This window comes from Ctenopharyngodon idella, chromosome 3 (assembly GCF_019924925.1).
Source record: "Ctenopharyngodon idella isolate HZGC_01 chromosome 3, HZGC01, whole genome shotgun sequence".
NCBI lineage: Eukaryota > Metazoa > Chordata > Actinopteri > Cypriniformes > Xenocyprididae > Ctenopharyngodon > Ctenopharyngodon idella.
Window position 1 is genome coordinate 26,370,613 of NC_067222.1, and position 16,644 is coordinate 26,387,256.

The 16,644-nt window shown below is 36.3% G+C and overlaps 1 protein-coding gene across 4 annotated transcripts in view; it reads right to left on the reverse strand.

Annotated features, from left to right (window-relative positions):
• clec16a (C-type lectin domain containing 16A) overlaps positions 1-16,644 on the reverse strand; it is a 70,705-nt gene that overhangs the window by 46,245 nt on the left and 7,816 nt on the right. For 3 of the 4 annotated variants that reach the window (XM_051888594.1, XM_051888593.1, XM_051888595.1), the window contains exons 5-9: positions 15,833-15,938; positions 13,252-13,375; positions 12,890-13,064; positions 12,146-12,196; positions 11,913-12,026 (exon numbers count right to left, since the gene is read on the reverse strand). In XM_051888594.1, the coding sequence (XP_051744554.1) occupies positions 11,913-12,026; positions 12,146-12,196; positions 12,890-13,064; positions 13,252-13,375; positions 15,833-15,938 (570 nt within the window). The other variant, XM_051888596.1, reaches the window with a different exon arrangement.

The following is a 16,644-nucleotide window of genomic DNA, read 5'->3' on the forward strand; positions in this document are numbered from 1 at the left end:
TTGTCTATGATATCATAATCGTTGATTTAACGATCTGACATTATCGAGTATGTCTCTCACTTTACAAAAAACAAACAAAAACACATCCATTGAATGCATGCATACACTACGTGATGTAGTCAAGTAGGTTAGACTAGTGCGCATGCATATTAAAGTGTATGCTATGATCTAGTCTATTAAAATGCATTTAGAATACCCCCAGAATTCAAGATAAGGGGCAAAATGCCCTTGTATGTCTTTTATACTTATATAATTTAATATAGTTAACAAATATTAGATGAAGAGTGCCAAGTTTTAGCATGATTACAATTGTGATATTGATTTTATACATCGTACAGTTTGATAAACAAGCAGTTTATTTTAAGTGACTTACATTTTAGACACCAAATAGCTTGTTTCGCTCTATTTCACAGACGAAAATCGTTCCAAACAAAGTCCACACAGAATTGTTTTGCGTCTCTGAGCAACACTTCCTGAATGAATCAGCCTGTTGAATGAATCGGCTGAATCTCAATGACTCGCCCGTTAACAGGGACTTGCTGCCACCTACTAAATTTCACATTTAAAGTGTCTTTTCATTTTATAAATAATTTCAAATAACAGTATTTATATTTTCAACATTTCAAAACATTATTTTTGCATCTGTAACAGCTCTTGACTAACTTTAATAAAGCTTAATCTATATTTATATAGTTATATATTAGATCACAATTTCTGTACCTGAAAAGCATTGTTTAATTTATATGTTTATTCTGTTGTATTTATTTGTGCTATTACTCATTATTTGATTATTTGTTCCTATTTTATTACTTACTGTTTATTTGTCTAACAATATTTAAAATTTAAGTGAGTTAATCTAGTAGCTTTTGGTGTCATAACCTTATAGTTTACATGATGTATCAAAAACAATGAAAACAATAACTAGGCTTATTTTATAGGCCCATTTGCTTTTACTTTATTAATTTTTTGTCGTGGGGCCAGTGAAAATCTTGGCAGGGCAAGTAAAAATTTAAACCACTGGCCCAATCGGGCCAGTAGAAAAAATCCTTAGCGTTAAGCCCTGTACAAAACGCTGCTGCCAGGATTCTGAGCAGAACCAGAAAATATGAACATATCACACCAGTCCTCAGATCTTTACACTGGCTTCCAGTTGCATTTAGAATTGATTTTAAAGTACTGTTACTTGTATATAAATCACTCAGTAGCCCAATAGCCTCAATAGCACATTGCAGATATGCTCATTGAATATAAACCTAACAGATCACTAAGATCATCAGGATCAAATCACTTAGAAATACCAAGGGTTCACTCAAAGCAAGGAGAGTCTGCTTTTAGCTGATGCCAGCCGCAGCTGAAACCAGCTACCTGAAGAGATCAGGTGTGCTTCAACAGTAGTCACATTCAAATCCAGACTCAAAACACATCTGTTTAGCTGCGCATTTACTGAATGAGCACTGTGCTATGTCCAAACTGATTATACTTCATTTTATATGTATCATCCTTTTGCTCTTTTAATTTTTTTTGTTTTTATTTTATTTTTTATTTATAACTGTTTTAATGCATTTTATATCAATCTTTTATTCATTTTATATTCATCTTTTTATTCCTGACTGCTTTAATGCATTTTAAATCTTGCTTTCTGGTTGGAATAGCTGGGAGAATTGGGAAGTAAACCTTTGTGCTGTTAGCCCTGGTGATTCCAGGAAGATAAGAGTGGAAATCTACAGTTTAAGCAAGCATGACATTCTCCTCACTCACTCGCTCTCTGAGAAACAAATCTGACATTTAAGTGCTTTTGTTTTTGCCAGGTACACGAGAACGACTCAACCAGGCAAACATTAGGGACGCTTTTATTGCAAATATTTGCATATGTGCATATGCACGGCTTGGCCCGGATTCTGATATTCAGACAATAAAAAAAAAATATATATAGAAAAAACAAGTTATGTGCTACAGGCTGCAATACACAATCAGTCTCACATCCACCTACACGCTGCAGTGATGTCTGCTGTGCAGAAGACTTCAAAGCAGCCCATTAACACCACTGATATCACAGCGCTCTTATCTGCCTGCCTTACCTCAGTGTAAATACCCTCATGAAAATAACAAGAGCAGAGGCAAACCGCAAAGAGAATTCTCTTCTCCTCTTCAACCATCTCATCCACAGACTGGAGCAGCGGTGTTTCAAAACTACCTGTTTTCTGAGAAGTTTATTTGGGGGGTCTGATAGGCATCTTATATTTTTAAAAAAAGGGCACAGTGAGACTGTAGCGCTTGACTGACATCTTTTAAGTGATCAAGACGCGATAACATTTAGCAAGCTATTCGGACACGTCACTGTAAATCTGACACATTGAACTTTCCTTGAGGTAGAGGACACTTTGGCCAGTTTAATGTAGCCATGACAACTTATTTGCCACCAAGTAAATATCAAATAAAGGCTGAGGCTTACAGTGCTTATGCTTATAATAGCACAATAATATGATTTTGTCTCTCTCTCTCTCGTTCTTTAATCCATTCGAATTAATTCAAATAAATGTAAACTTACCATGCTGTTTTTTTTTTTTTCAATTCAGAATTCTAGATCTAACGAGCCGTAGATAAAATAACAAATGAAAATTCAACCTTTGCCAGGAGTTTGATTGACAGGCGATCTGACCAACCACAATGTCGAATCTGCCATTTTGTCCGACAAACCAACCAGACAGGAGAGTTAGATTAAACGTGCAATGTGTAAAATTTGGGAGGATTTATTGACAGAAATGGAATATAATACACATAACTATGTTTTCAGTGGTGTATAAAGACCTTACATCAGGGCTCAGCAAGTAAGTTTAGCATCGGGCCAAAAAAAAATTTCGCCACTAGATGGCGGGCCAGAACATAGTCAAAAGATAATTTAAGAAATCGATGAAAAATGTAACTAGAATTGCCTGTGACAGACTTGCGCCCGTTTCACACTGCAAGCTTAAGCGGCGCGTGAGCGGCGCGTGAGCGTAACTACATCGTCATTGCAGCTGCAGAGACGCGCAAGTATTCACACTGGAAGCGTTTGTACAGCATCACAGCAGCGGCTCGAAGCTACATATAAAGTGAGCATTTCTTTACAAAGACAACTATACATTTGTTTTTATAAGTTGGTCATTTATAACCTTGATAGTCTTGAAAGTTTGTTAACATGGGGAGGTGTACAACATTCGCATATAAACGTAAATAAATAAAAATAAATAAATAAAAGCCTCATGTCACCCATTGCTGCACATGAATGAGGTAAGCTTTGTGTTTTACATCATCTGCCGCGTGCACATGTTTACAAGACTGCAAACTCGGGTTTGATTTGGGTATGCTGCAGCCTATATATCTCTCTGTGTAATAACTAAAAGAATGTTAATATATCATATTTTCTGGCTAGTTTACTTTAGTTTTTTATAATACACCATACTTTAACCGAAACTGAATAATTAAAAACATGTTCAAATGGGTAAATCTTCTAGAAATATTTTTGATTCTTAATTTTCTTTTCTGTCATACTCAAATTCTTGTTAAAACACATTAGACATGCTTATTCTGTGCATTTTGAACACTTTTTGTGTGAAATTATATTTATTTTGTCCATCAAAAGTGTACTGCTCACCAGTGAAACCAGCGTTACAGTGTCTTTTGTAACTGGTATTGAGCTGATACTCTGTTAAATCCTGTAGTAGGACATTAACAAAAAGCCACATTTGTGTGGCAGTGTCCGGGTTTTACACTGCATAAATTAATAAAGCAGCGCCGCGACACGTAACCTGGCACGTATCATCATGCACCACTGATGCAACACAGATCGCCTTGCTAAAACACACATATGTGGGAGACCCGCACTTTACAGAGCGCGTTTCATCACTATGTTGTTGTTCTTCTAGATTGTTCATGTTTTTAGAGGCAGCTTGCATCGTCACTACGTTGAATATGCACGAAGAAGTAGTAGTAGTAGTAGTCGTCTGGTTTATTGGAAGTAAGAAAAAACCTCATTGCTTGACTGGCTAACGTACTCTCTGCTGTCTCAGACGACGACATCTTTGACTTGTGTCGGCCAGCTGGCCACCATAGCTTCTCTATTTTGCTTCGAAAGGGAGGGGTGAGCTGCCGTTGGTTGCAGTTCGAAACCTCACCGCTAAATGCCACTAAAATGTACACACTGCGCCTTTAACGTCAGTGGACTGAAAAATGGTGTGTATTGATGTCTTTCTGCAGTTGAAACAACATACCCTCTGATGTTCAGCCAGTTCAGCCAGATTTTGCGCTGTAAACATCCATGACAGCTTTTAACTTCAACTGCTTGCAAATAATCATGCTGCCACCCAACGTAAATTATAAAAATAATTTTAGTACGGCCATTTAAAACCCAAGGGTCAACCATGTCGCATATGGAGGGCCACTGTCCTGCAGTGTTTAGTTTAGACCTTGATCAAACTATGATCACCTATCTGCAATTTTGATCACCTATCTGCAATTTTCTAGTAACTCTGAAGACCTTGATTAGCTTGTTCAGGTGTGATTATGGTTGGAACTAAACTCTGCAGGGCAGTGGCCCCCTAGGACCGGATTTGAGGAAGCCTGCTCTAGACCGTGCGAACACACTCTTTTACTGGAGTGAGCAAAGTAATGAAGTAAAAAGAATGATTTTAAACTCAGCTTTTCATTTGAAAATTTCAATTTCCACAATTAGATTAAAGGCACAATATGTAAGATTTTTGCAGTAAAATATCCAAAAACCACGAGGCAGGGATCCCACTCTTTCATGAACACCAGATTCAAGGACTTTCAAGGACTGTTTAAAGAACCATTTATTTTATATCAAGCACCTATCAAATTCACATCCCAGCATATGGAGCATCATGAAAGACCTCTTACAGTACATTTTAACTCGGAAGAGGTACAGAATCATTTGTACATTAATTTTGAAAATATATTAAAACCATTTGCAGCTTTCTTATCCCTAATGTTAACAATTATTCCACACTAGTTTTGGTTTTCATTTTTTATAAATCATTACTTAGTAAAAACATTATAATATAGAGAGAATATTATAAAAATAAATTTGGCAATTGAGTGAAAAAAAGATTATATAGATCGTAATTGTGGCTTATAAAGTCAGAATATATACAATATAATATAGATATAAACAATATAATATAACCTGCAATTCTGAGGGGGGAAAAAGTCAGAATTGAGAGATATAAATGAGCAATTTTGAGAAAAAAAAAAAATCAGAAATGCAATTTATATCTCACAATTCTGACTTTATAAGACACAATTGTGGCTTTATCATCACGCAATTCTGACTTTGTAACTCGCAATTGTGAATTTAGGGTAAAGTGGGGGAAAACTTCCCCTTGGGGGAAAACTAACTCTACATAATATGCATAATATTCTTATTAATAAGTAGGGGTGGGCGATATGGCAAAAATATCATGACTCATGAATTGATCACAAATCTTTTTCATGTTGGTTTTACTATTTTGCCAGTGACGATCAGTACAGTCAAACTAATTCCCTATATATTAAAAAACTAGCCTTACAAGGTAACAAAATATAAAAGAAAATAAGAATGACAGACTTTTGTGGATGAAGATAAAAAATACTAATTTATAAGTTTCTTGTTAAAGCTACTGTATCAAAGAAATTAAAAAAAAGAAAAGAAAAGATAATTCTGTCATTATTTACTCACCGTACAATAAATTTCTTCTGTTGAACATAAATTTTTTTTTTTTTTTTGAAGAAGAATGTGGGTAACCAAACAGTTGCTGGTCCCCAGTGAGTTCCATAGAGGAAAGAAAATACTATGGATGTCAATGGGTACCAGCAAATGTTTGGTTACCCACATTCTTCAAAATATGTTATTTTGTGTTCAGCACAAGACAGAAATTAATACCAGTTTGGAAGTGGAACAACTTTAGAGTGAGTAAATAAAGACAGAATTTATTTTTGGTTGAACTATCCCTTTAAGGACAAGTCGCAGCATGTGTTGTCTGTCCCTTTAAGGCTCTTGCGCGCATCTAATTTATTGACACGCATCCGATTTTCTCTCAACTGTTTACTTTCACTTTACACTTAACCGAAGGTGTAAACCTTGTGTGTATCGACAGTATTAGCAAAATAAGATGCAAATGATAACTTTGTCCAGCAAATGCAGTGTTTGACAGGCTTTTAGAGTGTGTGAGCTTCAGGTGTATCCACTCAGAAAAGCATGTGTCAGACCACGCGGCTAAAATGTTTAACTGGCAAGGCTATAAAACTCTTGCAAATAATGAACTTTTGTGATTGTGAATAACTGCAGTGTTCTGTGAGTATAACTCTACCACTGTGTTAACATGTGATGTGAATGTATGTCGCTTTTGCACTATATTACAATACACGGATATTTCTTCAAAAGCAGATTGTGGAGACCTTTTCATTGTCCACGATCAAAATCGCACACTCCTATAAGAATGTTCATTTCGGACACAGCAAGTGTCACATCTCAAATGTCCAAACCTAATAACAAGAAAGGGGAAGTACCGCAATGGATAACACTCGGACACTGATTGTAACATAATATTCCAAAACAAAAATACTACAACTAAGGGGGGCATGTTATAATTTTCACAAAATTTATTTCAAATTTAATTCAAGCTCTTTCAAGGACCAATATTTGTTTTCAAGTACTTTCCAGGCCTTGAATTCATGTGTCTGAAATCCTTTCAAGTACTTTCAAGGCGCGTGGGAACCCTGACTAGGCCACTAAGGCCAGTATTATATATTTTGTTCAGTTGAGTATTTACAATATTCCAAATGTTTCCAACTATTTGTAAATCATGAGAAATTAGCGATTTTAACCAAGGATACTGTACGTGTCCGGGAGTCGCCTGTCAATGGCGTCATATCCGCATTACCCTCGGTTTCCGAGACAAAGGTTTATGAGACAAAGGAACAACTGTTTGGTTACATTTATAGACAGGAAACGAATTATTGTTATATAGCTCAACATGTTTAGTCTTATTGTTTGAATTTCATTTTCTTGATTTTCCAAGAGTACCATGCTTTTACCATGCCTCAGAAAAAAACCCACTATTGTCAAGTAGCTAAGTAATACAGCATTTTCTCCATCATACAATACATTTTAAAATTAATTGCATGCCATTTATCAGCACAAGCCATCCAGCATTTATTAATATGATACTCTAATACCGATCTAACTTACTGCAGTGTGCAACAAGTGTCTCTCAGCAGCCACCGAGCGAACGCACAGAATAACGTTATAACATCATTTTCGGCGACTGCGACATAATAAAAGTTCCGCTGCTCGCAAGGCGTGTTGTGTTCGTCTCTCATTAGCAATCGCTCCACCTCTGCTTCATACTACAGTAACGTTAATAATCTCATCCATGAACATGATTTCTGCCCAAGTCCTATCCCAGTTCTCTTCCACTGGCTGTGAGGTGAAGACGACATCTCCAATGATTCCGTGCTCATACTCGACGTCATCAAGCTACGCCTTTGTTTTGAATAGGCGACCTCTAGTGGCAAAAAATCTACATATTGTAGCTTTAATTATGCCACTCTCCTTAATGTTGTCAAGCACTGAAATTACATGAAATCATTATCCAGAAGTTACAACATTTTCTATGAATTTAAATAATATTTGTAGTGGATGCGGTGCTTTTGAACACTTTTCCTATGGCATGCTGTGTTTAAATGTTTTAAAGGAACACTCCACTTTTTTTGAAAATAGGCTCATTTTCCAACTCCTCTAGAGTTAAACAGTTGAGTTTTACCGTTTTCGAATCCATTCAGCCGATCTCCGGGTCTGGCGGTACCACTTTTAGCATAGCTTAGCATAGTTCATTGAATCTGATTAGACCAATAGCATCTCGCTCAAAAAAAATGACCAAAGAGTTTTGATATTTTTCCTATTTAAAACTTGACTCTTCTGTAGTTACATCGTGTACTAAGACCGACGGAAAATGAAAAGTTGAGATTTTCTAGGCCGATATGGCTAGGAACTATATTCTCATTCTGGCGTAATAATCAAGGAACTTTGCTGTCGTACCATGGGTGAAGCAGGAGCAATGATATTACGCAGCGCATGTGACCCCCTGCTTGCACAGGGAGCGTGCCTTGCAACCATGGAGACATTAGTGAGAGACGCTGCGTAATATAATTGCGCCTGCTTCACCCATGGTACGGCAGTAAAGTTCCTTGATTATTACGCCAGAATGAGAGTATAGTTCCTAGCCATATCGGCCTAGAAAATCACAACTTTTCATTTTCCGTCGGTCTTAGTACACAATGTAACTACAGAAGAGTCAAGTCTTAAATAGGAAAAATATCAAAACTCTTTGGTCATTTTTTTGAGCGAGATGCTAACGGTCTAATCAGATTCAATGAACTATGCTAAGCTATGCTAAAAGTGGTACCGCCAGACCCGGAGATCGGCTGAATGGATTCGAAAACAGTAAAACTCAACTGTTTAACTCTAGGGGAGTTGGAAAATGAGCCTATTTTCAAAAAAAAAGTGGAGTGTTCCTTTAACTACAGCGAGGATTGCTTGGCACATGATAATTCCACTATAAGTCTTCTAAATATCATGTTTTGAGAAAATATTTTCAAGTGAATAATGATCAATGATGCGCATTTACTTCGTCTAAGCAGATGGCTTAGCAACATAATGACATAATGACAGACACTGAAGGAATCGCTCAGTGATCTTCCGACGAGTAGCTACTGTACACAGTACTGTACAGCCTCTGCTGAATGCTGGTGTGCTGCTAGTGTCGTTCACAGACAGACAGTAGCCTAAAAATAACCCATTTCATGGTCTTCAAAAATATTATGAAAAATATCATTGTATTTGAAGAATAAATTTTGGAAGGATAGGATAGAAGGAGGATAGGAAATAGTAAGATAGGCACATTTTATTTTTAAAATGTTTAAGGACTACCTGTTTCCATTAAAAATATATTAACATCCTAAAATGTATGTTTACCTTATAGGCAAAATTGCAAAAAAATATATATATATATTTTTTTAAACAATTAAAATTACTATTTAGCCAGTGGAAAAGTATGAGAATAACTCTTCATTGAAAACTTTCCCTGAACAGTATTTTATAAAATTTTGATTTATTTTTTTCTAAAACTAGACAAGGATAGTGAAAGATTTCTAGCAATAAAATGTGATGGCATTTACAGTCATATTTTCCTAATGTCTTGTACCGTTAAACACGGTGTCACGTGGATGGGAATATACATGGAAATGATATGCAGATGACGTAATGCATAGTAAAACTAGGTGTTGTAAGCTCCATATATGGAGATGCATGTACGCACAATCTTCCGCTGACTGGGTTTATAAAAGGAATTTTTTGCACAGGTTCTGGCACAAGCAAGATTATAAATCTGAAAACTTTTGTACGTATGCAAAATCTGACTTGTATGCGTACACACACTTTTAGGATGAAATCTATGGAAAGTTTTATACATAAGGCCCCCAATCTGTTCATTAAGGCTTGTGCATAAAAGCAACCTAATAAAACTAACAGCTGAGAATGAGATAGATCTAACAATTGCCTGTAAATAAAGAACAGAAATAAATGCCCTTTAAACTAAATGCACTTTCATATGACTCACACATTTCATATGGAGTTAATGCACCTTGAGCATCATGTGCCGCTTTGACCTTCACACAAAAAACATGATAGCAAAAAAACAAAAACGGTTTTACAAGGTTGCTATGAAACAAGAGAGTGGGAAGTAGGGCTGGGCGATATAGCAAAAAAAATATAACAATAATATTTTTTTTTCATATTAATCGATGAGATTTTTCACAACATATAATCTGATAATCCTACTCAGTTGAGCGCATAAGTTTTTTTATGCACATTTTTAGAATTTATGCACATTTTGGCGTTTCCATCCAGCGTTTTTTTATGCAGTCCCAAAATGTGCATAAAAACAGGTGGATGGAAACATAGCTAATGTAAATTTTTGACTGTGCAAGCATGCTTTTTCTGCCTTGATACAACTGAAGTTAGGTTGCCCTGTAACTTATTAAAATAGTAGCAACAAACTTCTCAAATATTTGAAGAGGTACAAACTTTACGAAAAAAACGTTCACTGTTAGATAAAAAATAGTTTACAAAAATATTAATTAAGGTGGTTTTATATCTATAAAATGATTTAGAGGTAGAAATTTGAGTAAAAAGTGCACAATGTAAACATTGTAAACCAGTCATTATGCTGCACATATTAACACGGAACTGCATTTTTGTACTCTTGTGGGACAGTACCTTTTCAGGTGATAGAAAAAGTTTGCAGTGTTTTCTGCCTTGGTTGGAACCGACCGGCGGCATATTTTGACACAGAATGCATTTTTTTCATTGTTTTTCTATGTAAACGTGCTAGATTGACCATTGTGCTCACATCTTTTGTCAAGTTTGGGTATCTGCAGGTCAAACTAATGGGCATGCCTGTAGCAACTCATAATGTAATAACTGCACATAATGTAATAAGTATTACATAATTATTGTAATACAATGTTCATAATGTAATAATTTTCTCAAAATGTAATAAAATCTTGAGCTCATAATGTAATAATTTTTACATTATGAGAAACGTATTACATTATAAACTCACCAAAAACATGTCATATTTTCATAATTGTAATAGCTTTTAAAACATAAAGAAATAGTATTCCCTTACAGTACATTTTTAAAAATCTAAATCCAGTCTTATTAAAAAATCCACCAGATTACTGATACTACTACTACTATTATTATCATTATCATTATTATTATTAATTTAACTACTACTACTTGTACTTCTTGTATACATACGGTATACACACTGTTAAATGACAAACAGTGTTAAATACCAACACTGTGTAAAAATGTTGTAAAACCCCCCATAGTATCAATATAGCAATGAGGTAGGTGTGTGTGTTGCACTACGCAGGTAGTTTAAGACTGGATTTAGAAAGGTAGGGGGCACGCCAAAAGGTCTTTACAACTGGTCATGAAAACTGCCTGTTAGGGTGTGGGGTAGGGTTGGTCTCTGTTGTAGCACTGTGTACGCCTGTTATGACCTACAGCTATCCGTCTCTCTTTTATAGCATCTCGTGCATGACGGCATACTAAAAACACAGCACTCAAGTTAAAAGAAGTTAAAAACAAGTCTCAAGAGCTTGTGTTTTTGTTTTGTTTTGTTTTGTTCCACTGATTTTCGTCTGCCATTTTTTTTATTTTTTTTTTTTTTACAGCAAAATGCATTTTTGCGAAGAGGCCCTTAATCTGTGCTTTTATTTTTTTTTTTTTAAAAACCACACAAAACACTTACATATAATTGACATTGTGTTGCCTTTTTTTTTATTTTATTTTTTTATAATTTTCTCAGCTTTGGAAGGTAACGTAAGTTAGGTTTCCCTCGCCAGCTCCCTGCAGACTGACTCGCTGTTGTTGCATTTATTTTTGCTGTTTAATACACTGGTGATTATCCATATCTAGTAAAAATGTCCAGAGCTTATCATCAGTATCGGCATGAATTTTACTGAATATCAATATGATATCGCCCAGTCTTAGCGGAAAGATCTCAGTATGATATCGCCCAGTTTTAGCGGGAAGTGTGCAAAGTTAATGGTAAAAACAGTGATTGCAAATGCAGTGATTTCATTTTAGTTTAATATGGTTTGAACTTTAAGTGTGACGTCATAACAGTGCCAAAGGTCATGTGAAAGGGCAATTAAGACATTTTTAATCGACTAGGAATACTTGTTCCCATAAAATGCCATGAATCTAAGTGATAATGGATTTTTGTAGGGATCAATCCTGAAACCATCTGGTTACCTCTTGAATAAACTTCCAAATGAAAAAGCCAACAGGCAGATGTACTCACTGAACTCTTGTGAGCGCTCTGCTCTGTCTGCACGGTGAACACCGACAAGTCTCCATTCAGAATGACATCAGCCAGGGAGTGGACGAGCGGCTGGTAGTGGATGATTAGGAACACCTATGACAGTCGGGGGAACATATGTCGTCACTTGACCACATGTGTGCAGCTCACACTGTGTGTATCATGGCTAATCTACTCATTGCAAGTCTCAGCAAAACCAAAGTATGTTTCTATACCTGTGACAGCAGGTAGAGTGACACCTGAGGGTTGATCTTACGATCTTCAGACTGGAACAAAAAAAAGATTGTCATCATGTGGCATGTAAACAAGTTGGTTTGGGGTGGAAATAACCAGAAATGACATCACCATGCATGGATCACTACTATACACTACCATCCAAAAGTTTAGGGCAAGTAAGTATTTTTTTTTTTTTTTTTGAAAGAAATGAATACTTTACAGCAGCATTAAAAAGCACAACTGTTTTCATCACAGGAATACATTTTAAAATATATCAAAAAAAGAAAACTTTCAACTTTAAATTGTAATAATATTCACAATATTACTGTTTTTACTGTATTTTTGATCAAATAAATGCAGCGTTGGAAAGCATAAGAGACTTCTTTTTTAAGAAACATTAAAAGAATCTTACCAGCCCCAAATATTAAATGGTTAATTTTTTTTATGTCTATATTTGCAGTGCAGTAAGCATGTGTGGTAACACTTTATTTTAAGGTCTTTTAACTAGTTGCTTATTAGCATGCATATTGCTAGAATATTGGCTGTTTATTAGTACTTACTGTACTTATAGTCACTTTTGTCCCAATAAACTCCTAATTACTGCTTATTAATAGTTAGTAAGGTAGTTGTTAAGTTTGGGTATTGGGTAGGATTAAGGGATGTAGAATATGGTCATGCAGAATAAGGCATTAATATGTGCTTCATAAGTACTAATAAACAGACATGTGTAGTTGTGTCCTCACCTGCTCTTGGCTGACCAGAGAGTACACGTAGAGGGGCAGGAACAGGCGATTGAGCAGGTGGTCCGTCAACACGTCATTGAGAAACTCACAGTTGATGATGAGGATGTCGTTCAAATAGTGGAGATGGTCCAGATGCTCGGCTACCAGATCGCTGAGTTTTCCTCTGTTTTTATGTCTGATGAGAATGGATATAGATGGGAAAATGTGCAATATATTCTAATCATATATGTTCATGAGCAGGCTATGTTTTGAATTCAGATGGTTTAGTAAATGAATTCCACAGTGAACAAATGTGGTCTATAGTGACACCTAGTGGTGCGGAGATGAACCGCACATTAAAAAAAGTGTCATGAAAACCTTACTCTTCATCAGTCTGCACACACTTGTCCAGCTCGATGACGTGGCTTCCAATGAACCAGACCAAATTGGAGAAGTACGGCACGGCCGTTTTGTCCCGGATGTAGTGTAGCATGTGCTGGTTGTCCACTGCAGGGCAGGACCAAAAGTAAACACGATTACTCAAGAACAGGCAGAGGGATCAGGTAACAGCCACAGTGACGTGGGAAAGGAACTGTGAGGTTTAGTATAACTAATAACACAACAGCAACAGACACAGTGATTGAAAAGTGAAAAAAGGTTAATTACAGAGCAATGTGCAATGTCATTGGTCAGATGTTGGAGGGTTACGTCAAATGATGTTGTCTATGCAGAGTCGCTAAAGGAAGCTAAATTGGACTATATTTTATCCTATGCAATAAACAAGTCCTGTACTAAGCATGCTGAGAGTATTAGATGTTGCAAAATGTTTTTAAGCTTGTAAAGGTGTACTATGCCATAAAATAGTAGGAAAAGAATAGGGTTTGTCTTGTGGGGTTTGGAATAATTTGAGTTGATGGATGGACTATAATAAGTTGATCCAGGTTTATGGATGCTATAATGATCTGTTAAAGGACTAGAGGATGCTCAATGAACCTCAAGGATCTTTTTTAAGAAAAAAAATTAAAACACAAAAATACAACTGACACTGCCAAATATCACCAAAGCCAAAAGAGGGTTTAAATAAAAGCACCAAAATTAGTGTATTTTTAACTATTATCAGGGTGTGAATTGCAAACCTGTGTACACAGACAAAAGAAGCAACTGTGTTTAAAAAAAAACAATTCAAGAGAACATGCAATACAAGTGGCACAAGAAAGTTCTGAATTTGACCAACTTACATGACACTGGAATAAGGCACACAGGAGTCACCATAGAGGGAGAGGGGAAGAACAGACAAAGGATTAAACAAGATGAAGGGACCGAGCTAGTGGAGCTCTGGGCCCTAGAGGCCAAAAGATGAAACAATCACACCACCTAGTGGCTGGTACTAAACCTGCACAAAAAAGCATCTGGAACCAAGAACAGCCCAAAAACCAACAGACATATTGACCAGTCATATGAAGCTGCCAGGACATGCTAAAAAGCAAAGGTAATCCATAACACCCAACTGCTTATTCTGACAATCAGAGATTTTAACTGCTTCATTGCGATTAATTCGGTGCATAGAATAATTATGCATGTGATCTGCCATATCAAGAATGTCAATTGTACCCCATGTGGCCACAGAGTATTCAAAGTATTCAAACACTTAAGCGACACGTAAAAATAAATGAACGTCATCGCATTATATAAAACAAAAAATATGCATAGTATATCTCCCATTGAAAAGTTGGGGGGCAGTAACTTTTTTAATGTTTACAAAATAAGTCTCTTTACGCTTACTATGTTTGCATTTATTTGACAAATTCAGCAAAAACAGTAAAAATGTGTAATATTATTACAATTTAAAATAATAATGCATTCTGTTTTAATATATTTTAAAATGTAATGTATTCCTGTGATGGCAAAGCTGTATTTTCAGCATCATTACTCCAGTCTTCAGTGTCATATGATCCTTCAGAAACCATTCTAATATTATGATTTGCTGCTCAAAAAACATTTCTTATCATTATCAATGTTGAAAATATTGTTGTGCTGCTTCATATCTTTGTGGAAACCGTGATTTTTTTTTTTTTTTCAGGATTTTTTAATAGAAGGGTCAAAAGAACACCATTTGAAATCTTTTGTATCATGTCTTTATTGTCAACTTAATGCGTCCTAGCTGAATAAAAGTATTAATTTCTTTAAAAAAAAAAAATGACCCCAAACTTTTTAACGATAGTTCAATACAAACTGATATTCAAGTCATAAATTATAACCAAATGATCATGGGACCCCACATTTTTTGTAGTTGACCTACCTATGAAACAAAATCTGTAATCTGTAAGAGTATCAATGGCACATAGGCATTTTGTTTCAGAGCAGGCCTACATTTGTCAAATGACTGATAAGTAAGATTGTTTTTTCACCTATACCTATTTTATGCATAAAATATAACAATAAGTGGCCTTTATTTTAAAGAAATAAGGTTGTTTATTTAATGCAATGACATTCATACATTTTTAAGTGTTGGCTACATCTCCAAATATTATTTGGGGCCACTGCATGCACATTAACGTCAGTAACATGCACCAATGGTAGTTTGACCAAAATACTTCAACAATCTCCACAGGCACTGATTGTTTAGCTATAAGATGAACTGCAATCCAAGGGTAAGCACCAAGCAGATAGAAAGAAATGTTAAGTCAGTTATTCAGGAAGGGAAGAAGGATTCATGTAAAGCTCAAGCCAGAGAAACAGATCAGCGAAAGCCCTTTTGTCTTCAGCACATGACCATACCCAAGTGAAACCCCAGTGTGCCCGTGCATGTGTGTAGAGTCAGCAGCGATCGCTAAATGTAAGTGTGCGTTACTCACGGATGGCGGAGAGCAGCGTCAGCATGCCCATGCATCAGAGGCATGACAGAGATTGACAGCAGAGAGAAGGATCGTGCGGCAGCAGCAGCTGAGTCAGGGCTCTACTCACCTTTGTACACATTGAGTGTGATAGTCCTGACCGCGATCCTGACCATGCTCTCTGGGTGGTTGAAAAACTTAATGGCCTCCGTGTACAGGGCAAAATCATTAGTGTGCTAGAAGCATGGGAGACAGAGAGCGAGGCCATCAGCAAGGAGGATTAGCTCAGAGAGAGGAGAACTGCAACTAGTGACATTACACAAAACCTGTACTTTAATTCTCCTATGTGAATCCGGGACATCTGCAAGAGCAGAAGAAATGGATGCATAACTTCACTGAAATTGAAAAGCGTCCCTGAATGGAATGCTACTGGCTACTAAACAGGTTCAAAATGTATCTAATCTAATCCTTGATATATGTATATCACTTCAGTAAAGTTGTGATTTTCATCTTAATTTAGTACTGAAAATTTCAGGTAGTGACAAGTGCATTTACATTAACCCTCTACAGCACAGCGTTACCCTCAGGCAACGGAAAGTTTTCTTAAGCCCTATGTTTAGTAAATTTTTCTTTAAATGATTACAACCAATTAGAAAGGTCGAGAAAGTACCAAAGAACAATCCAGTAAGGTGTGGAAGTCACTATCAAGCACCATTTGAAGGTGGGACATCCTGTTCTGACACATGGTCACAGGAACACATGGCGTGGGAAGAAGGCAAGATTATTAGGGCCCCTATTGTAATTGCTCAGTCAATTATTCTTCTTCTCCGAAATGAATCGCATTTTTGAGGGCCTAAACATGCTCGAAAGCTCATGAAACTTTGCACACGCATCAGAAGTGCTGAAAATTTACATCTGATATGGGTTTCAGTATTAGGTGTG